The sequence below is a fragment of the Mauremys reevesii genome, linkage group 2 (genome assembly GCF_016161935.1).
Source record: "Mauremys reevesii isolate NIE-2019 linkage group 2, ASM1616193v1, whole genome shotgun sequence".
Lineage (NCBI taxonomy): Eukaryota > Metazoa > Chordata > Testudines > Geoemydidae > Mauremys > Mauremys reevesii.
Genome location: NC_052624.1, coordinates 173,024,370 through 173,048,281, shown reverse-complemented (window position 1 = coordinate 173,048,281; position 23,912 = coordinate 173,024,370). Strand labels below are relative to the sequence as shown.

At 40.2% G+C, this 23,912-nt stretch overlaps 2 protein-coding genes across 11 annotated transcripts in view; both read left to right on the top strand.

Moving 5' to 3' along the window:
* Positions 1-1,137, top strand: part of CAGE1 (cancer antigen 1) — a 30,507-nt gene extending 29,370 nt beyond the window's left edge. For 5 of the 10 annotated variants that reach the window (XM_039524312.1, XM_039524313.1, XM_039524316.1 and 2 more), the window contains one exon: positions 380-1,134. In XM_039524312.1, the coding sequence (XP_039380246.1) occupies positions 380-487 (108 nt within the window). In that variant the 3' untranslated portion in view covers positions 488-1,134. Of the gene's footprint in view, positions 1-379 lie in introns of all 10 variants that reach the window. The other 5 variants (XM_039524315.1, XM_039524321.1, XM_039524317.1 and 2 more) reach the window with 4 other exon arrangements.
* A 1,516-nt stretch (positions 1,138-2,653) lies between these two features.
* On the top strand, positions 2,654-23,265 carry SSR1 (signal sequence receptor subunit 1). The gene is made up of 8 exons (XM_039523780.1): positions 2,654-2,884; positions 10,482-10,600; positions 13,132-13,219; positions 13,439-13,701; positions 14,435-14,511; positions 16,586-16,664; positions 17,782-17,875; positions 22,463-23,265. Exons 1-8 carry the CDS (start codon positions 2,800-2,802, stop codon positions 22,528-22,530), a joined length of 873 nt encoding a protein of 290 aa, XP_039379714.1. The 5' UTR covers positions 2,654-2,799; the 3' UTR covers positions 22,531-23,265.
* The last annotated feature ends 647 nt before the right edge of the window (positions 23,266-23,912 follow it).

The following is a 23,912-nucleotide window of genomic DNA, read 5'->3' as shown; positions in this document are numbered from 1 at the left end:
TAACCAGGATTTAGAGCAGGGGTTCTCAAACTGGGGGTTGGGACCTCTCGGGGGGGTCATGAGGTATTACATGGGGGGTTGCGAGCCATCAACCCCCACCCCAAACCCCGCTTTGCATCCAGCATTTATAATTGTGTTAAATATATAAAAAAGTGTTTTTAATTTATAAGAGGGGTTGCACTCAAAGGCTTGCTATGTGAAAGGGTTCACCAGTACAAAAGTTTGAGAGCCACTGATTTAGAGGGTCTTATCCAGTTTCAGATTAGACTTTACTGTGAATCAGTGCATAAGAGTATTTCAATACATTAAGAATAAGAAGTTAAAAAAAAACTAGAGAAATCTTCGGACTGTGATTTATGTTTTTTCCTATAATTTACAGGGTCAAGATGTTCAAAAATTAAATGGAAACAATGTAGATACTAAAGAACAGAAGATGAAATATTCTCTGTATCACTGTCAGAGCAGCAAATTGCATGTGTTCAAGTGATGTATTACCATGGACAAAACACTATTCATTTTACACCGTTCCTTTGTATATACATTACTGAATTAACAATGGAAGGAAACTGAAAGTTTGAGGGCAGCTTTTGGATGCAGTGGATTCTTTCCTGAGTGCTTTGCATACTGGACTGGCGAAGGCTTTTCCCAGTTTCAAACTCAATATATATCTTGCATTTTGATTAATAGTAAAAAATTCCTACCAATTTGATGTTGGAGATCCTGGTAGTTGACAAGCCTGGGATTATTTATGCGGAGAAGCCAATGCGGGTATCTCATTCTGTGCCTAGCCTATCTGTGGTGGGGGATTTAAAAATAAACTCCAACTTTAAACTGGGAGCATATGAAACACTGCAGGTTATACAAAAGAGTCTGCATGGAATAATGTAATAAGCAGCTGCAGGTTTAAGGCTCAATTATGCAGTGCCTTCTGGAGGAAATTAATAATTCTGTCTTCAGAGCAGGGTTTGGATACTGTGCAATAAGACCTGGGGCCATGCACTGAACTATTAAGAGAAAACAAAATGTTGAATAGCTGCTTGTTAAGTAAGCACCATCCATCCTGAGCACTGAATGAAGCAAAAAATAGTATGTGGTCATGCAGTTAAATACTGTATCATAATGAATATGTGCAAGGAGAACCAATTAAGGTTGAATTTTTAACTTTTGAGTAGTTGACTTTGCAACTTTATTAGTGTTCGTTTAACATAGTTTGTTTAATTAAACAATTCACTCATAATATTAAGAAAGTTTAATTCTCAACAACAATCTTCAGATAAATTAGGAATTGTTTTGAAATACAGTACTAAATAGAAAATTTGGCATCTTTGGTTTTTACTAGTTTGCAGAAAATCAGGCCCAATAGTTTTGCTAGATGGTTGGTTGTTTGAAATTACGGCACTTTTATATGCAAGAGTACTTTAACACATATGGGCCCTGACCCAATGCTCACAAAAGTCAACAGCCATCTTTCCATTGACTTCAAAGGATATTGAATCAGGCTTATAGGCCCCAATTGAAAAGTACATAGGCCCCTGCTTAACTGTGATAAGATGTAAGCACATTACGCATTTGTTCCTTGCAAGTGCGCAACACGTGCACACACAACTCATATTGATCCCATGGTTTAAGAAAAAAACAACACAATCATGAGAGTTAGCAACACTGAACAAAACACTAATCTGAGTTTCTGGAGATGTCAGGTCATGGTGAACGACACACCATGGAAAGACCCAGTGCCTGACATGTCCATTTCATCTATCCGTATCCTGCCCCGAAGAGATGCCTGGTGCCACCATGGGACATGGACCATCTTGGATGGAGAAGCCAGTGCCTGGAAGTGGATGGTGGGCTGTTTGCACTATCCTGCCTTGATTTAACCCAGGGGTTCTCAAACTGGGGGTCAGGATCTCTCAGGGGGTCACTAGGTTATTACCTGGGGGTCACAAGCTGTCAGCTTCCACCTCAAACCCTGCTTTGCCTCCAGCATTTATAATGGTGTTAAATATATTTAAAAGTATTTTTAATTTATTGGAGGGGGAGGTTGGACTCAGCGGCTTGCTATGTGAAAGGGGTCTCCGGTACTAAGAACCACTGATTTAACCCCCATGAGGTGTGAGCCGCCAGCCAGCAGTATGAGAGTCTTGGTGAGATAGGACATGGGTGTTGGGGTGCGGTTAGTTCTCTCCCCTCCCACACATGCACAAGAAAAAAGTAGGGCTGGTAATAAATGCAGGAGGTGCTGGGGGAGGTTAAAGCACTTTATTAAAATGGCCAAAACGTAGTCACGGCACAAAGCTACTGGGGACAGTGACAGCCAACAGGTAGCAGGGCCCCCGCTCCCCCCAGGAGCCAGGTTGGCTGCACCTCACAGCTGCCTGCATTGGGACAACCAGCCTATCCCCGTCTGGCGCAGAGTCCCCTTCTCCTTCGCATAAGCGCGGGGGGGGGAAGGAGCGCCTGCCATAAACCTGACAGAAGAACAGCTTCGCACATGCGCAACGTGAACCTTACGGAGCCCCTTGCTTGGGCGCACTAGCGGCCTGGAAAACGAGACCGTTCGTCCGGCACATGTGCGTTTGAGGTTCTGGGCATGCGCCCTAAGGGCCAGAAGAAAGCGTACGTGTTGTTTAAGTCACGTGATCCCCTCCCGCTTCCCCGGCGGAGCCACGTCCTCCGCGGTTCGGGGGCGGGGTCGGAGAGCGTGCGTGGCGTGAGGGCGCCAGGTTCCCGGATGGAGGCGATGGTGATCGCCATTTGGGCAAGAGCAGCAGGCGCGGAGGGCGCTAGGTAGCTGCCGCTATGAGATCCCCGACCCAGCTGCTGCTGCTCGTGCTGTTGGCCTTTCCCGCCGCTCTGCTGCTCGGCGGAGTTCGCGGCGGCCCGGGTGAGAACGCGCGCGCTCGTGTTCGGGGAGACGTTGATATTTGAAATTCGAACGGGAAACGTTAACCGCTTCCTGGAGCGGGCGAGCGCGTGAGGGGCTGGGCCTGGGCTTCCCCGGGTGGGTGGAGAGACCAGGTTCCTGGGCACGGAGTGTCGGGCGGGGGGATGGTCCGGGATCCCCCTGTCCAGTTTGGAGGTGGCCAGGTCCTGCCTTCCTGGTGCCTGGCACTGCTGGACATGCCGGCGGCAAAGGCAGGCGCCTTCCCCGGCGCTCAACTGGGGCGAGCCGGGCGGCGCGGGGAGGTTGAGCTGCTCGCTGTCCGCGAGGCTGACGTGTCACTGGTCTCCCCACTCCGGCTACCGACCCTCGCACGCGGCTACCCCTGACCAAACGGCCCCGGGTCGGTGGCTTCCTCCCGGACACGTGCTGCGCTCCCCGGTGCCTCCTGGACACCCGCGGCGACACCCAAAGCGCCGCAGGGCTGGCAGCCGGGCCGGCCCGCGCCCGTACTCGGGGTTCGGTGGTGTGTGTGGCGGGCGAGTGGTCTCCCGCGATCGGTCACACACCGTTGGCAGGTGTCACAAGCCAGAGCGCGCCCAGACTGCCAGCCTCGGGGGCAGGGACTGTCCTATTGCTGCAGTGAGCAGTAACTTTCTAGCAGGCACCTTCGCTTCGGGGGGAAGCATCGTTTCAAGGCAGCCAGTAAGGACTGTGTGACTCTGCAGAGCGGCTGCTAAATTGCCGAAGGCTGTAATGCTTGAAATGGCTGTAAGGGTCGTTTTTCTGGACTTGCTGTATAAATTGATGAGTGCCTACTTTAAAACTGCAAGAAAATGCCTTGGCAGCCAGTCTTCTCTTCTTCCCTGCCCCAAAGTGTCCTTCAAATAATAAAACACTCACCACGTCTGTTTACGCTGTAATTGTATCTGATTTATGCCTTGAAAATTGCTGATAATATTAAGTTGAAAGAGAGTTGAAGGGCAATGCTGTACTTGCATGCTTTTCTGCCTGGGTACTGCATCATATATCATGTGGTCCTCTTCCCACAAAAAAGCAGCTCTCTTTTTCTAGTATTGCCACATCATCATTCCTTCTGAAATCCATTGAAGGGAGCACAGATTAGTGTGTTGTTTAGGAAGCACGTTTATGTAGTGAGATATAAAATAACATAGCAGCCACTGGCTATAGTTAAAGTTATGTTAGAACTTTAATTATAAATCCAGTATTCACAAACTCTTAACTTTCTGAAACCTTCTAGGGCTGAAATTATTTCAGTTAGTTGTGGCTAAGCAGTAAACTTGAAAAGTTTCTGAAAGTCTTTCTACAAATTGCTAAACATAACATTTGAATTCTACAGATGTGCTAATCCTCTGAGGATTTGGGCCTAGATCCACAAAAGGATTTAGTAATTGTGATGCTGAACCTTGTGACACCTAATTTTTAGGCACCTAGAAAATCACAAGAACTGTACTTCAATCTAAGAAGCCTGAATTAGGTGCCTAGGTTCCTATATTAAGAGTTGGGAGAATTAGGCCTGGGCTACACTGGGGGAGTCAGGGGGGTGTTTGAATTAAGATACGCAACTTCAGCTATGCTATTCGCGTAGCTGAAGTTGAAGTATCTTAGTTCCACTTATCTGGCCATCCTCACAGCAGTGAGTCGACCGCCGTGGCTCCCCCTGTCGACTCAGTTTACTCCTCCTGCCGACATGGAGTACAGGCGTCGATTTGGGGATCGATTTATCACATCTAGGCAAGACATGATAAATCGATCCTCGATACATTGAACACTACCTGCTGATCCGGCGGGTAGTATAGATGTACCCATAGACACCATAGATTGCAATCCACTAAGCCAGCAGGATAGACAGGGAGCTGCCTAAACTAACCAATGAGAGATGCCAACCAGAGGGGTATAATAAGCAATCTGAATGAGACTGTTTTAGTGCCACACTAAATCCAGATTTTTCTCTGGTCCAGGAGAATTGCTCCTGGCCTATTTGGGAGTAAGTGCCCTGCATAGCTGCTGTTTTGCTTACAAGTTACTTAAACTTGATAACTTTGGATTTTTCCAAAGCAGGTGAATTAATTTTGTTTCTGTAACAGTGAAAGGTCACTATGAACTTGAAATCTGTTAATCTAAAATGAGTTGAATAGCTCCAGGTCCTGTATCTACCCTTGACCTCCCTGACAATTTTTTTGGATTTACTGTCCTATTTTACTATATTTTAAAACATTACCTTTCCTACTTATTTGTAGGTAGGTTAATGCCTCCAGGCCTCACTCAGGTTTTGGGCCCACAGGGGAAATAGTAAAACTGATTGCACATGAAATGCTGTCAAATGCATGAAGTAAATAGGGATTTTCTTTCTTTTCTTTTCAGTTAAGGTAATTTTAGGTGTAACAATACCAGTTAAATTAATTCAGACAAATGGGGTTAAGTTGACTGTCTTTCAGATCACAGTGCTTAGAACAGTGGGTCTTCATACACACAGGTTGAGTTAGTTATTCATATGTATGTTTGTAGAGTTGGACCTCTGAATGCTTGTCAGGAAATTAAAGTTCACTTTATTATAAAAGGCGTGGCTGTGTTGTGCAAAGGTATTCATGTTCTTAAACATGATAACTCTTAATGTTTGAAACCATGCCATTCAATAGAAAACATAATATGGTCAAGTTAATGAGACCGTTAATTTTCTTGTTCTTGAGCATTTAAAAATAGTTGATCGTGCACATATGCAGTTCTGTTTCTGGTGGGGAGCTCTGCATGAGCCATATGATTGGGGACTAAATTTGTAGTTTTCAAACTTCGTCAGTATGTGCCTACATATTTTAAATGTGAGGATTTGAGCTAATTTCATAGGTGCTCATATATCATGAATGTGATAAAACGCCTAATGACTTTGAATTAAAGTGAAATTGATCCAAACCAATTGTTGATGTGAATGCTGATATTTGTGGGGGGGGGAAGAATTTCAGAGAAGGTGTGGAAAAATAGCACAAGATGACTTTAGTTATAAATCCACTATAGCATTCTGATCATTTTGACATGCTAAAGTGAATTTTCTTAGGTCCTTGAATTGTACCCTTTGCTATAATTTGATCTATACTATATGATATTAGCAAGGCCCTTGCCTTAGTATTTATCGAGTTCACCCCAGCTCCCAAAAAATCCCAGATTTTGAAGAAGCTAGTATCTGGATTTTACTTCTCTCCCCCCATCCCCCCCATTTTTGATTATTGGGGGGGGGCGAGGGGGCCCAGGAATCTCACAGAGGAAGTGGATGGGGTCAGGAGGGCACTCTGCCCAGCAGGGAAAGTGGACAGGGCTCTGTGCAAGCAGTCTCGGCGCCCTGCTCATTTCATTCCCCCAACATGCAGGCATAGCAGCCACCAACTGACAGTTACCGTCCTTTGCCCAGGCATGCTGAGGAGGCTGACGGGGATTCTGCGAGAAAATGAATAGGGCTGCGCTGAAGGGCCAGGTCAGGTGGGTTCTTTGCCCAGTAGGCGAAGTAGACAGGACCCTGTATCCTGGAGAATTGAGATGGGCAGGAGCGAGGTCCCAATAGCTGAGAGAGCCCACACAGAACTCCCCTTACACCTGGTGGAGAGTGTTAGTACTCATGGGATGCAGCTTTCCACTCCACTCCTGACGCCCTTCAGTGCATTCCCGTTCACTTCCTCTGTACAGGGGGGAAGCAAGAGGGGCAGGGAGCCAGGCTCCAGCACCCAAGACCATCCAACCAGTATGTCATGAGTACCCTGGCTCCCATGAGCACTGAACACCCCTTCTCCCATCTGCCTGCTGCCTTTTTGTTTTCATATTTTACCAATGTTCACCTTTTTAATTTTTGAATAAACACTGATAAAGGTCCTGGGAAACTTAAGAAAAAATTAAAACTGAAAATGAGAAGGGCTTAGATGTTTGATTCCATTTAGTTCTAGTTTCAGACCTTTCCCATCTTGAGCCAAAATATTGCAATATAACAAACAGCAAGGGATAGATAATGAGCGCTGGAGCATCTAGTTAGTTTAGCTCGGTGGTTCTCAAACTATTTTTTTTTGTGTGTGTGTGGACCACTTGAATTGCTGAGGGTCTCAGTGGACCACTTAATGATATTTCCAAATGTTGTTTGTACCATTAGCTAACTATTGTAAAGCGCTTTGGATAAAAGCACTATATTAAAAAAGCCCCTTAATAGGTTTTTTGTTCTACAAATAAAAGCACACAACTCATATTTTAGTGTCAGTAGTCTTACCTTTCTAATGCGAGGATATGCCCTCTCTCCCCTGCTGCAGCAGCCCCTGGGATGGGGCTGGGAAGGAGGGGGGTCTTTCCCCTGCTGCAGCAGCCCCTGGGATGGGGCTGGGAAGGAGGGGGGTCTTTCCCCTGCTGCAGCAGCCCCTGGGATGGGGCTGGGAAGGAGGACCGTCTCCCTGGCAGCTGCAGCCCTAGAGCTGCTCTTTTTCTGGCCACCGCAGCCCTACACATCCCAAATTCTCCCTCACCCCCTTCTTTCACCTCATTGACCCCTCCCACTGATACCTTATTCCCCCCAAGACCACCACCTCACTTTACACATGTCTTCTCCAGGGTCCAGGCACCTAATTGGTGGAGTCATGCAGACCACATGAATGGAGCTTGTGGACCACTAGTGTTCTGTGCACCACAGTTTGAGAACCTCTGGTTTAGCTGAATGGTGCATTTATTTCTGGCTTTTAAAGATTTCTCAAATATAGGCCAGATTCTGACCTGAATTGTTGAACTACATGAATGAAAGCAATATCAACAGTCAGATGCCTCAATGTACATAAAATACCATGATTTTATTATTCCTAAGGATTACTCAATTAATTAGCATCTGATTTTTCAACTTCCTGTTGTATAAATGTAAGTTTAAAATTTAGTGGATTACTTAGAAATAAAGAACGAGGAGTACTTGTGGCACCTTAGAGCAGTGGTCCCCAAAGCGGAACTCCTGGGTGCCATGGCGCCCACCGGGGCATCTATGTGTGCCTGCGTATTGTCCGGCAGATGAGCATCCACTGAAATGCTGCCAAGAATCAGTGTCCTCCAGAGGCATTGCTGCCAAAATGCCGCCGAGAAGCAACGTCCTCCAGAGGCAATGCTGCCGAGAAGCAGTGTCGTCATCCAGAGACGTCGCCGCCGAAATGCTGCTGGTTTTCGGCGGCGATACCTCTGGATGATGCTGCTTGTCGGCGACATTTCGGCGGCGACACCTGTTGACGTTGCCGCTTCTCGGCAGCATTTCGGCAGATGCTTGTCCACCGGCAACGGTCCTCGGTGGCTCGTCGTCTGGCACCCGCCAGACAAAAAAGGTTGGGAACCACCACCTTAGAGACTAAAATATTTATTTGAGCATAAGCTTTTGTGGGCTAAAGCCAACTTCATCAGATGCATGCAGTGGAAAATACAGTAGGAAGAGAGATAGAGATACACACAAAACATGAAAAAAATGGGTGTTGCCATACCAACTCTGAGACTAATCAAATAAGGTGGGCTATTATCAGCAGGAGAAGAAACTTTTGTAGTGATAATCAGGATGACCTATTTCAAACAGTTAGAATCATAGAATATCAGGGTTGGAAGGGACCTCAGGAGGACATCTAGTCCAATACCCTGTTCAAAGCAGGACCAATTCCCAACTAAATCATCCCAGCCAGGGCTTTGTCAAGCCTGACCTTAAAAACCTCTAAGGAAGGAGATTCCACCACTTCCCTAGGTAACCCATTCCAGTGCTTCAACACCCTCCTAGTGAAAAAGTTTTTTCCTAATATCCAGCCTAAGCCTCCCCCACTGCAACATGAGACCATTACTCCTTGTTCTATCATCTGGTACCACTGAGAACAGTCTAGATCTATCCTCTTTGGAACCCCCTTTCAGGTAGTTGAAAGCTGCTATCAAATCCCCCCTCATTCTTCTCTTCTGCAGACTAAGCAGTCCCAGTTCCCTCAGCCTCTCCTCATAAGTCATGTGCTCCAGCCCCCTAATCCTTTTTGTTGCCCTCCGCTGACTTGTTCCAATTTTTCCACATCCTTCTTGTAGTGTGGGGCCCAAAACTGGACACAGTACTCCAGATGAGGCCTCACCAATGTCTAATAGAAGGGAATGATTGTCCCTCGATCTGATGACAGGAAGGTGTGAGTAACAGAAGGGGGGAAATTAGCATGGGGAAATAGGTTAGTTTGTGTAACTCTCCAGCGCATCATCAAGGATCTACAACCTATCCTGAAGGACGATCCCTCAGTCTCTCAGATCTTGGGAGACAGGCCAGTCCTAGCTTACAGACAGCCCCCCAACCTGAAGCAAATACTCACCAGCCACCACGCAACAAAAACACTAACCCAGGAACCTATCCTTGCAACAAAGCCCGTTGCCAACTTTGTCTACATATCTATTCAGGGAACACCATCATAGGACCTAATCACATCAGCCACACTATCAGAGGCTCGTTCACCTGCACATCTACCAATGTGATATGCCATCATGTGTCAGCAATGCCCCTCTGCCATGTACATTGGCCAAACCGGACAGTCTCTACGCAAAAGAATAAATGGACACAAATCAGACGTCAAGAATTATAACATTCAAAAACCAGTCAGCGAACACTTCAACCTCCCTGGTCACTCGATTACAGACCTCAAAGTCGCAATTATTCAACAACAAAAATTCAAAAATAGACTCCAACGAGAAACTGCAGTACTGGAATTAATTTGTAAACTGGACACCATTAAATTAGGCTTGAATAAAGACTGGGAGTGGAGGAGTCATTACACAAACTAACCTATTTCCCCATGCTAATTTTCCCTCTACTTTTACTCTCACCTTCTTGTCAACTGTTTGAAATGGGCCATTCTGATTATCACTACAAACTTTTTTTCTCTTGCTGATAACAGCCCACCTTATTCGATTAGTCTCATTAGAGTTGACATGGCAACATCCATTTTTTTTCATGGGGGGTGTGTGTGTGTATGTATATATAATCTTCCTACTGTATTTTCCACTGTATGCATCTGATGAAGTGGGCTTTAGCCCACGAAAGCTTATGCTCAAATACATTTGTTAATCTCTAAGGTGTCACAAGTACTCCTCGTTCTTTTTGCTGATACAGACTAACACTCTGAAACCTGTTAGAAATAAAGAACACTTTCATATCAGCTACACCTAATGTTATAATCTTACAATAATGAGACATTCATGGTACAATCGGGGTCTAAGAAGCAGCTTGGTTACTTCCTAGTACCCTAAGGCAAACACCTTGACAAACCTTGTTTTCAGTTTTTTCTCTGCAGTTGTGTGCATCAAAGCTTTAATTTGTTTTGAAATTGCTGGTACGTAAATTTCTAAATTTTAAAAACTTATTCAATAAAAACTTCAGTTTCTAAACTGATAGTGATTTCTGCTTATACAGACCAAAACTTTTGCATAATATTTTGCAACTAAAACCTCAAGCTATTTATCTCCTACCAGTAAATGTAAGTCTTGGAAAACTGAAATATGATCCCAATGTCCCCTTAGTCAACCACACTTACAGAAAGTGACTTCTGGTATTTCCATCTTGTTTTGTTACTAGGTTCAAGCTTACTAGTTGCAGCCCAAGATGCTACGGAGGATGAAGAAGCAGTGGAAGATACGGTAGTTGAAGATGAAGATGATGAAGCTGAAGTTGAAGAAGATGAACCCACAGACTTGGTAGATGTGCATACATTTTGTTTCAAAGCATTAGATTATACAGCTTCTTTAAGTTAGAGGTTAGATTAGAAATATGAATTTTAGTTTACCATATTTAATTTCTTTAAAGTGGCTAAAGACAAAATATAATTAAGGACCTTAGAAATACTTTCGATTTGGGCAACTAGGAAAGATATAAGAGGAACAACTAAATAGTAATTGGAACACTGGCTGTGCCTAACAGCATCTTAAAAAGAGAACACTAACTGAAATTGCACAGTTCATGCTTTTTCCCACTTCAACATTTACCTTAAAAAGATAATGGTATTTCTTCAGTGTAAATTTGGTTTGTCATATTGTCTCTTTGAAGTCTCACTTAAGCCCTGCAATAATGTTTGAAATCTAGTTTTGAGGTATATTTTTGCTTCTATTAATTACATCTGCAAGGTACATTTGTCGTGCCACCAGAAATGTCACTTTCCTTTTTGAGGCAACTATTTCAAAATCTTGCTGTGATATGATTTATGTAGTGTTACTAGTCACCTCTGGCAGATTTAACATTCAGCTGTTAAATACCTGATAGAGGCTAATCTCTTGACATCAACTCATGCACATTAATGCTAAGAAATTAAAATGAAAACTTGGGGCGTGGGAATGGGAAAATAAAGAAAAATGGAAAGATGACGAAAAGAGGAGGGTGTATGTGAATTTTTATATACAATAAAAGCAAAGAATTACTAGATTACTGCTTGATAAATACATTTGATGCATTTTACTGGTTTTCATCAAATTTATTTGATGCCCTTCCATAGTACGTGACCAGCTTAACAGCAGTCAGATACTATTAGGCAGGAATTAAATATTGGTGGTATTAATGGAATACATTCAATGTACGTTGCCTATTTAACCATCTCTAGTAGTAAGCTGAAAATTAAGTATAGTGTTCAAACAGTATAGGACTGGTCTTGAAATAACACAAGATGTGGCTTTGCATTGAGGCATGATATATCTTTCTCTGTGGTTAGTAGGCTTAGTTCTTGGGTTAGAAAGGGAATAGAGGTAAATTTTTTGAAGTCCTAGGGATGAATAGAGTACTGAACACTCTAAAAATTTCCTGTGCGCTTGATTTTCTTCAAAAAATATTTGGTCCAAGAATAAACATAAGAATGTAAGCTTAATTGAAGCCTAACCTTCACCAACAAGTTGACAGCACTTGGTTAAAAGTAACGTTGACACTTTAACTTTAATGTGATTAACAGTATCTCACAATATATCTACAGAGTTTTACAAGTAGAAAACAATATTATAATGTGAGGTGTACCTCCATTTCGAGGATTGTAGCATTGGTAATATCCTTACTAAGCTAGAAACACCTTTATTATAAATAGCTGCTGCCCTTAAGAATTCCTAGATGAATAGTAATTCACTCCCCAAAATTTTACAAGACATAGGATTCCTTGTTTCAAAAGTCTGTCCTCTTATTTGGAGATGGAAGGACAGGCAATTGGTATACTATTATGTAGGGATGAGAAAATGAGGCCTGTCCAGAATGTGGACTCAAAGAACAATTAAAGGGACTGAGTTCAAACACAATACAACTTTTTTACCATTAACATCTTAAAATTCAGTAGAAATAGTCTTTGAACAAAAATTTGTCTGTAGCAAAACTTACTTTTTATTGTCTAAGCTATATTCTGTAAGATCTGTTTTAATAAGCGACTGACACCTTGGAGTAGGTATGGAAACTTACTTGAATTTTTGAAGTTATTTTTAGACTGTTCATTTAAACAGTTACTCTCCTGTTGCTTTGTGATCAGAAGCCTTATCCTTTAGGTAGAACTGAAAGGTGTTTGTTAAGACATCAGTTGAGATTATCTTCCTTGTAACAGTTGACTACTGACTCCTCCTAAAAAGTGTCAAAGTACTGCACTGCTTTAAATATTTAGTCATGTCATCAAATAACAGACTATACAAACATATCCACCTGTCTTGGTTAGTAAACAGGGAACTATATTTTGGCTATTTAATACGTTTACATTTAACAAATTTTATATTGCATAGACAGTTATTTACAAGAAGGATGCCTTGTTCCCGGTTTTCACTTTATTATAAAGTAACTAGATGCAGAGGGACAAAATAGCCCTTGGCTTAGACCAAGCTCTTTGCTTGTTTTAAAAAATAGAGAACAACCACATAATTGGGGAAAACAAGACTCCACAAATTTAGATTACCAACTTCTAAGCACCTCTTGTACGCTAGAGCCTACGAATATGATAATCATGCTGCATTTCACTCTCAGTAGCCATTTACAGCACTGGAGAACTAGCAGCTCAGGGTCAAAGAGAAGCAAACAGCAGAGAGTTGGCAGTCTGTCACATCAGAATAGTTCTGCAACAGCAGCAGCTGTAAATGTTTTGTCCCACTAATTTTGTTAGAGAATGCCACACAACAAAATACTTCCGTTACACTTAACTTATAGGATTCTCATAAAATGTGCACATTCTTTGCTTCACTGTTTGATAGGTTTTTTTCAAAAAATTCTCTTGTCTTAGATAGAAGAAAAAGAGGAAGAAGACTTATCAGGAGAACCTAAAGCCTCACCTAGCGCTGATACAATTATCTTGTTTGTGAAAGGTGAAGGTAAGATGTACACAAGTCCTGTAGCAGTCTATCAAATGCTTGGCTGTTGCTGACTGGTCACTAGTTTTAAATGGCATTACACATGCATAAAACAATATTGAAGCTCTAATAAAGCACTGTACAGTTTTGTTGGGGCTGAGTTTAAACTGGGATTCTTGTGCACTTTAACACTGGCATGGCATATAAAAACTTTAACTTTAAGATATTGTTATGTTCTAGACTTTCCTGCAAACAACATTGTAAAGTTCCTGGTAGGCTTCACCAACAAGGGTACAGAGGATTTTATTGTTGAGTCTCTTGATGCCTCTTTCCGGTACCCTCAGGACTATCAGTTTTTCATCCAGAATTTCACAGCTCTTCCTCTGAACACAGTGGTTCCACCACAAAGACAGGCCACATTTGAGTACTCGTTCATCCCTGCAGAGCCTATGGGTGGTCGCCCCTTCGGACTGGTTATAAATCTGAACTACAAAGACTTAAATGTAAGCCCGGTTTTGGAATTACTTTTACTCCTTCAAATTAAAGTGGAATTGTGGGCAGGAAGGGAAAGATTAATCCAATTGGTAGTGTTTTAAAAAACACTTACTGTCTGTGTAGATAAAGATAATGAATGGTGCTCTGTCTTTATGGAAAATCTTGACTTTCTCCTGAGATCTCGTAAACTCACTGGGTGAGATTTGTGTAGTCCCATGAATCTGAATGAGTGAGCAGTGCAAGTGTTGTCATTAGCTTTTTAAAAGATTTATCAAAGGCACTAATGGGAGTTAGGTGCTTGGCTCCCATTGACTTTCAGAAGGAGTTAAACCTCTAACAGCTTCTTGCACCTTTGAAAGTTCCCTCCAGTGAACAATGTAATAAGATCGTTGGTGCTCAATAGAACATCTCTATCACAGTACAGAAAGACATGAAATTGGTAATAGCATTTGTGCTAAAGCCATGGACACTGTATCACATGTTCTTATGTAAAAAAAATTTTATTCTACGTACTTACTAAAGGTATTGCTCTGCAAGTCTTCAGCTAGCTCCAGTTTCAGAACCTCTTGCAGTGTTTTCTCCCATAGCTATAACCTTTTTGTTGTGAGCTAATCAGTTCCTCTGCTCTCCACATAGTAGTTTGTCCTCAGCAGAGGTTTTAGAATCTCATCACATTTCCTTGGAAGGCATTACAATTATAACAGGTTAAACTGATTTAAAAAATAATCATCATTATTGCAGGGCAATGTGTTCCAAGATGCTGTCTTCAATCAAACTGTTACAATTATTGAAAAAGAAGATGGATTGGATGGAGAAACGTAAGAGAAATTTGAACTTGTTTTTGTTGGTAGTACATCAGCCGTAATGTACTGCTATATGTGGCCACTTAAAAATGCTTTTGTCCTCATTTCATGGAATGCTGGAAATCTTGTATGGCCTGGTGATAGTAGAGGATTCAGAAGAGGGGAGAGGAAATGTTAAGCCAACACCTCAGAAATAGAGGCTGTGCATTCTTGTTCAATGTGAAGTAAAACTGATTGGATGTGCACTTCTCAGACTTAAGAAAAATTCTGTACCTAATTCATATTTCAAAATATAGTCATAATATTACTATTTCAGATAGGATAGTTTTCATTACTTTTCTGTCTCAGAGATCCAAGTCCAGAGCATAAGTGTGGCCTATTGGTAATTGCAGGAATAGCCTCAAACTGAGGCTGTATTCCTAAATAACATTATTTGTAGGGAGGAAGGGTGACACTGATGGCTCAGGATATTGCAATGTCCACATTTTGAAGGCTGAAGTACCTGTGGTATACAATTTTACTTCTGAGTCACTGTTTGAAATTAGTCTAAGTTGCAATTTGAGGGGTTCTTTTCAGGTGGCAACATGTGAATTGTTAGTCTAATTTGTAGTTAACACATGCGCTCCTCACAATTTTGGAGAAATGCAAAGAGGCTAAAGGTGAATTGCTTTGAAAACAGAATTACTTGTCCCTGGAAGTAGCTTGCAGTTCCTTGTGGGGAAACTTTTAGCTGCTTTACTTGATCTGTGGATTAGAGGCATTCATTATGAGCATTCAACTAAATTGTTGAAAGAAAGGAAATGATGTGGTACTCTCACTACTTGTTGCAAGGATGTGGCACAGTACATACTTGTTAAACATACATTAAAATATTGTGTGTGGAATTTTCAAAAGCACCTATGTCACCCTTTTGAAGAAGGACCGAGCATTTACAGGTGACTGTGTACTAGAATTTGCCTGCTTAGCAAATCAGTTTCCAAAACTTACTGAAAACATCTGTCTTTTGATGAAGATTCTGATTAAGCTCTTTCTGCAATGATTTTTATGAAAACAAGGATTCCGGTGGCACCTTAGAGTAAGAGATTTATTTGGGCATAAATTTTCGTGGGTAAAAAACCCACTTCTTCAGATGCAAATAACTCCGTTAGTCTTTAAGGTGCCATCGGACTCCTTGTTGTTTTTGTGGATACAGACTAACACAGCTACCCCTCTGATACTTGGCACAATAATTTTTATGGTTCATAGATTTAGAACTTCTTGTCAGCTTCAGCTTGTAAAATTGGTTAGTTTAATACCTTGGAGGATGATCTACTGTTCATAAGAATAAGGGAACCTAACCTCTTAAATACTGAATAAGACTTAAACTATAATTGGAATCTATGGAAAAAGAATTCAACTATCCAGTTAGTCTAAGAAATGTACAGGCTGTTTCAGAGAGTTCAGCTGTAGAACACTCTCTCCATAAGTTCTAATTTAGGTACCCATTTCTTAGGATGCTCCGTCATCAGTAAAGACTTCAGGGTATTCTTGCAACATGTGCATTGAGGTGGTGTATACTACAGAAGTGATTATGTAATGAGGTCTCATAGCTTTTGTAACTGATTAGTAAATTGGCGGTCACATTTGTTCATTCTCTCTCTTCTTTCCCCCCCACCCCCAATTTTAGAATTTGGTCGTCATGTTAACTTTAGCAAATGTGAACCTAGAGAAATGTCAGTAGCTAAATACATATTTGTTGAAGTCTGCCAAATGGCACTTTTGTATGAAAATTTGCCCTGTTTTTCCAAGTAAAAGTTAAGATTATTGTAACTTATCAGAGCCAAACAACTCAATTTGGTTTACTCTGTATTTCACAGTACTTTGTATTAAGCTTCATTATTTCTCACCCTCCATTCTTTCTCCTGAAAGAGACGGGAGAGAGACCTCAAAACTTGCTTTATGAGCACTTTAAAAAAAAAGTCACAATATGCAGAGGCACTCCAAGGACCCGATAAAATTTCTGCAATTACTTCTCATTCTTTGTTTTAAACAACTGATTAGACTTCAAACTGAAGATGACCCTACATTTTTTTTTCTCTTACCAAATAAGAATCTTCATGTACGTGTTCCTGGCAGGACTTGGCCTACTTGTCATTGTTGGTCTACATCAACTGCTAGAATCTAGGAAAGTAAGTAAGCAATTATGTACATGCACTGCTTCAGCATCAACAGAATACTGTATATGATTAAGTGTTAGCTTCCCATCAGAGCAATACACCTTTTATGGTCTATTATGGCACAAAAGAACTCATGAAAATTTAACGTAGATCAGTGAAATTGAAGGGAAGCAGATTGATACTAAAATTCCTCCTAGCCTTTAAACAGAAATGTGTCTTATGAGCTGTTTTGTAACTTGAAAAAATTATGCTGATGAGTTGCTTGTCTACTACTGTACCTTTGCTTACCTTCTTCCACCATAGCAATGGTCAGCCTTGTGGAATAAAAGGCTCTGGTGTTTTCCAGATGTCAGGCAGGTGTAGCTACAAAACTACATTTTTCATGTATTCTTTACAACCTCATTGAAGTCCTTCCTCATTTCCTGCTGTTATGTCAGCGGTTAATGCCCTGTCTTAACTTGTATTGTAACCTTTGGGACTGGGATCATGTATTCCTACATGTTTATATTTGCTTAGCATGATAGGCCTGAGACTTGAACGCTATCATCATATTGCAACTAATGGTTTGTCGTCATACTGATTTGGCCAAGTAGTACATCTAGTGAAAGTGTAACAACACTCCAGGTACCACAAGGGTGTTGATTTCAAAGAGTAATAATAGAATGTTATTAGGGAAAAATCCTAACTTTTTAAAAATGATAGATCATAAGTACACTGGAGATAAGAGTAGTGTTTTGTAGATTTGTGCTTTTTTTGGTAATTTAATACTGTACTGCATCACTGATATGTATGGAGTTGTATGGGAATCTAAATATAATTCCTGCTACATGGAATGAGGATATGAATTTAAAAGCGTAAGATCTGACACTTTTTATAAGAGTTGTGACAAATTACTTAAGGTGTCAAGTTTGCTAAAGTTAGGCTACAAGGAGGGGTTGACACTGTAGCTGTTCACAAGCTTAAAGGTGTATTATTTTGTGTTTGCTTAATGACAGTTGGCTTTTACAGGAATTCCTTATTTAGGTTTAATACCCTGACATTTGTACTACATAAAGCTTCCTTATGGAAAGCAAATTTGTATACATCTCTCAGTGTGAGATAAACATATTCTTGCCTCAAACTCTTCCAGAGAAAGAGACCAGCACAGAAAGTAGAGATGGGCACATCAAATCAAAATGACGTTGACATGAGCTGGATTCCTCAAGAAACTTTAAATCAGATCAGTAAGTAGTAAGCCTTTCACAACTGTGGTATGATTCACTTCTTTTATCAAACTGTTAAACATTTTTTTTCCAGATTCTTAAGCCATCTGCTTCATGAAACAAGTTCAATCTAGAAGTATCTTAAGCATATGCACCTTTTTGTAATAACTCTTTTGCGTATTACACAGTAATTGGCTATTTTAAATAGTGAGCTGTTTTTAAAGGTAGACTCTAAACAGACAGTTGTAGAGCTAACAGTGACAGCCATCACAAACTTTTCCTGCCTGCCTGCTAGTCATTTTTCATTAGATTCCATCTCACTGGTTAGCTAGAAACGAAGTCCAAAATAGGTGTTACATGGCAGAAGTGATCTATATAGAGGCTTTTAAAAAGAAAAAATACAAAACTTTTCTTTCTTACCCATGCTTTCATAGACTGGCTTTCAGCACTGCTGACCTTCCAACCAAAGTTTTGATCACAGAATTCTGAAGGGGGGGTCCTGCTGAGAAGTCCTAGTGGAATAAGACATTTTCTCATTTCCCTCCTCCCTCCCCCCCCAGGTTTTCAGTCTGTAGAATGAACACATTTAAGACTATCAAATGATGATCAAAGTGTATGATCTTGTACTTATCAAACAGAAAACATTAAGACTAAGGTTGTGTAGTTGTATTGGAGTCCTAAATATCACTACTTCTGTTAAGAATGCTAAACCCAAATTCAGTATCTGATTTTTCTTAGGCTGTTTGAATACTTGTGGATATTTCTAACTTCTCTTTTGCTATCTTCTGTTTTGCTTTCCTGTGGCTTCAGTGCAGAGTAGAAGAGGTGAGGCATTCAAACTTTGGTGCTTTATAGTAACTGGGGGGCTTTTACTATGCATCTACATTAACTGGTCTCTGGTAAAATTATAATTCATTGCTGCATGTTGGAGTCTGTAATAGCATGAAAGCACTGGTAAGATTTAGGGCTGTCAAGCGATTTTAAAAAAATAATTGCACAAATAATAATAGAATACCATTTAAATATATTGATTTCAATTACAACACAGAATACAAAGTGTACAGTGCTCACTTTATATTTATTACAAACATTTGCACTGTAAAAAAAAAGTTTTTTTTTTCAGTTCACCTAATACAAGTACTGTCATGCAATCCCTTTATCATGAAAGTTGAACTTACAAATGCAGAACTGTGTACAAAAAATAACTGCATTCAAAAATAAAACAATGTAAAATTTTAGAGCCTCCAAGTCCACTCAGTCATACTTCTTTTTCAGCCAGTCACTCAGACAAGTTTGTTTATGTTTGCGGGAGATAATGCTGCTTGCTTCTTGTTGACAATGTCACCTGAAAGTGAGAACAGGCATTCACATGGCAGTGCTGTAGCCAGTTTCGCAAGATATTTACGTGCCAGATGCGCTAAAGATTCGTATGTCCCTTCATGCTTCAACCACCATTCCAGGGGACATGTGTCCATGCTGACGACGGATTCTGCTCAATAACAATCCAGGTCAGTGTGGACCAATGCATGTTCATTTTCATCATCTGAGTCAGATGCCACCAGCAGAAAGTTAATTTTCAGTTTCAGTGGTTCTGGTTCTGTAGTTTCTGCACCGGAATGTTGCTCTTTTAAGACTTCTGAAAGCATGCTTTACAGCTCGTCCTGCTCAGATTTTGGGCGGCACTTCAGATTCTTAAACCTTGAATCGAGTGTTGTAGCTATCTTTAGAAATCTCACATTGATACCTTCTTTGGGTTTTGTCAGATCTGCAGTGAAAGTGTTCTTAAAACGAACTACATGTGCTGGGTCATCATCCAAGACTGCTATAACATGAAATATGTGGCAGAATGCAGGTAAAACAGAGTAACAGACATACTATTCTCCCCCAAGTAGTTCAGTCAAAATTGAATTAACTCATTTTTTAACAAGCATCAGCATGGAAGCATGTCATCTGGAATGGTGGCAGAAGCATAAAGGGGCATATTAATGTTTAGCATAGCTGGCACGTAAATACCTTGCAGTGCTGTCTACAAAAGTGCCATGCGAACACCTGTTCTCACTTTCAGGTGACATTGTAAATAAGAAGCTGGCAGTATTGTCTCCCATAAATGTAAACAAATGTGATTGGCTGAACAAGTAAGACTGAGTGAACTTGTACGCTCTGAAGTTTTACATTTGTGTTTGAGTGCAGTTATGTAACAAAAAAAATCTACATTTTTAAGTTGCACTTTCACGATACAAGTACTGTCATGCAATCTCTGACATGAATTGAAAAATACTATTACCATTTTTACAGTGAAATATTTGTAATAAATGTAAAGTGAGCACTGTACATGTATTCTATGTTCAATATATTTGAAAATGTAGCAAAACTTCAAAAAATATTTAATACATTTCAATTGGTATTCTATTGTTTAACAGTGTGATTAAAACTGCGATTAATCATGATTAATTTTTTTAATCGCAAGTAATTTTTTTGAGTTAATTGCGTGAGTTAACTGCAATTAATCAACAGCCCTAGTAAGATTACAACAGAAGTTTGGGTGTTGCAGGTAAACATATTGCAACATTTAACAGATATAGATCCTCCTTTAGTTTTAGTATTCTTGTGACTCTTGTTTTGGTAGTCTAGTTTAAAGTGCACAGCATTTTATTCCCCTCATAGTATTGTATAGATGAAGGCTGCCATTGTGAGGAAACTTATAGTGAAAAGAACAAAAATCATGCACATGTAACAAGGAAACAAGGTCATGGATCTCATTTTAAACACAGTTGGTTCACTTTTAGTACAAGTAACTGCATGTGCCATAATATCTCTTGCATGTAGAATTTTGCACACAGTCAAATCTGTGAAACTTTACAAATCTTTATTATGGTGTGGAACTACTCATGACCAGGACAGGGAGAAAGGTAGGTGAGTACTGCAGCAGCATCCAGGAGAATACCACAGTGTGCACCTACTGTATGAAATTAGTTGTGCAAGCTGATGGAAGTGATAGTGGCTATGGATCTGTGGCCTTAGATAGTGTAGCATGTGAAGTGTAAGAGTAATCATTAGAAAACTGACAGTTATATGACTCGTGAGGGACACTGGTCTGCTGGATTAGGCATGGATGCTATTGAGACCTAGTTTATAATCTTTAGGCGGACACTGAGTTGCTGTGATTGTGGGCAGACTACTTAAACTTCCTGTGCCTGTTTCCCTATCAGTAAAATAGGAATAGTATTTTCTTACCCGATAAAGGTCTGAGGATTGGCTGTTTGCACACTGCATCATAATTGTGAAATGCTATAAAACTATTGGGTCCCTTCCTGTATCCTACCTATTTCTTTCCACAGGTCTTTGGTTGGGAGGTAATGGTATAAAAGACACTAGAAGGAATAAGGAGGTTTGTAGAAGGAATGTGTGTCAGAATTACGAAAGTGCATAAATTAGCACCAGAGGACTTTAGAGTAAAATGAAGAGATTGATAGGGGTCTAAACAACAAGGCATAAAATACTCTCCCTGGAGCCACAGGTCCAAATTTAGGCATGGATTTATATTTTGGATTGCATTAATTAGCAATGTGGTGCTGAAATAACCTTGAGCTTCCTGGCTTTCAGATGTTTATGTAGAAGATTTAAGACTTTTTTCCTCCCTTTTTAAAAATTGTATATTTACAGCTTTCAAAAGGTAGAGTAAAGTGTGTCTGGGAATCTCTGTACACTTTCAGTAGTGAGACTGTTGAGGACCCATATTTGAAATGTCTTATCCTAACAAGTATTTGTAAAAACAGATCTATAAAGATACCAATGAACTAGATATTTTTTCCCCCACCCATGAATAGCTGCACTTGTCTTATACAAGGACTGAAAATTCATCTACTGTTTTTGTTTGCACAAAAAGCATCCCTAGAGCAAAGGACAGTTGTAGACCTGCCATAATGAGTTTTGTAAACTACCCCAGGATTAAACTTTAAATGATTATTTTATAGTATTGTAAAGCTTGAATGATTCCTAGCGTCATGGGATTTAAAATCATCATGGCGAATATCTCTTTTGCCCTGCTGAATTCTGATGTGGTTACCACAAACCATTAAAGGAATACTTGATTCCAGCTGTCAGCTGGTAGAGCATTACTCTCTAGAGATTGATATGATGCTAGAAGATGATATGCAAACTGTGGAAAGTGTTTAGTTAATGGAAGGTAAGTGTAGGGTTTTTGGCATAGCTTCTAAAGGAACTGATAGAGCATGTAATCCTTTGAGCGGGGTACAGATTAATGTTTTGAATGCAAAGCACCTTTCATTAGGGTGCATTTTTAGTTTTTTACAAACAACTAAATATAGTCAGTCCTGTGAGGTGTGTGTTGAAGAACATGAACATTTATATGCCCTGAAGTTAAATAGATTTTAAATACTATGGTATTAGCATGTTCAAAAACAATAAGTAAGTTTCTCTTTCATCTCAAATCTGCCTCCTGCATGGCAGTGTGCTGGAAAGCCAAATGGCAATTTCCATTCTATTCAGGAAAAGCATGAGAATATTTTAAAAGAGAAAAATATGCCCTTTTAATTTGATATACTGTTTGCAGCAGTTTAGGTAATCTTGTCTCCTTTTCTCATTCAGATAAAGCTTCACCAAGGCGGTTGCCGCGCAAAAGGGTACAGAAGAGATCAGTGGGATCTGATGAGTAAATGTTAATTAATACAACAATTCAGCCTTTACTAATCCTGCCCCTCCGCCCCCTTTTTTTCCTGGATTGCAGTAGTGCACAGAATCCATATCAACATGAGGAAAATACTACTTACTATTTGGACTGATCAGTTTATCTGACTGGTGATAACATTGCTGAAAACATAGTTCTCATCCCTTTAAGATAACAAAATTGCTTTGGGGGCAGGGGGAATGAGAGTTAACCATTTGTGTGTATAAACAGTTGATCTGAACAGAATCATTGTGCTACCTGAAATGTGCCTTTAGAGTCCTATGTAATGCTGGCTTGTCATCTGCAAACCTTTTTGAAGTGTTGTTTTTTTCCAAATGTGTAGTTGCCTAATCTCTTCTGAGTGTATCCTGTTTATATAAGAGTCTTCGTGCATTTTTATTTTGTAGTATCCTAAAGCTATGAACTTCATTCTTTGCTGCACACATAGCTACTTTTGTTAGGATTTTCTGTATGTTCCTACTTCAGTGATAATGCACTGATGAGCTGGACTTTTTTAAAATGTAGTTAGTATTCTAAAGGCACAAACAGGTGTAACTGCTTTTAGCAGTACAGAATTTTTTTGCTGCTGTTTGATATAATGCGCACACTGTGAGGCCTAAGAATCCAAATGTATTTGTATAAATGTTAGAGGGATTTTTACAGCAGCAAAATTTGTGAAGCATGGAATGGTATGTAATCTATATAAAATTCTTTTTACACCCTCCCCTCCCCCTATTATATCTGTTTAAATTGTTAGTTTATTTAACTGGTGCCAACAGTTCTGGGGATTGAGCAAGCATTCCAAAGCTCTCTCTATGGTCCAAGTAATCAATAGGACCCAATTAGTGTTCAGTGACTTCCCCACCCTTACAAAAACTAGAAGAATCACAAGTAGCAACATGCATTGAGTTTCATAGATTATATTGGATGCAAAAGATAACTGTCCTATGAAGTTGTATGTTATGCAGAGACTCTAGTTAATGTACAGTAAAGAGACTTTTTGTAAACAAATTTTAATTTCAAATATAACTTGCAGGTGTACAAAGCTGTGAGGTCTTAAATGACAGTAAAAAAAATTAACTTTGACCCTTTTTTTGTGGAGTTATGTGAAGTTTTGATCTTAGTGAAGTACTTAAATTTTGTTGTAAAATACTCTTTTTTTTAAAGTAGCTGAGTCATAGTGAAATGACAGCTATTGGAAATACCTAAATCTTACTCGGACTTTAAATTGTATTGTACTTCATGCAAGTTTTGTTTAACTTGCTTCTTCAGGTTGATAATTCCAGTATATTCCCATTATTAAATACATGCTAGTTCAACATACATTTAAAAGATACACTGCTATGCACCCTCAAATAGGATTTGTTTTGT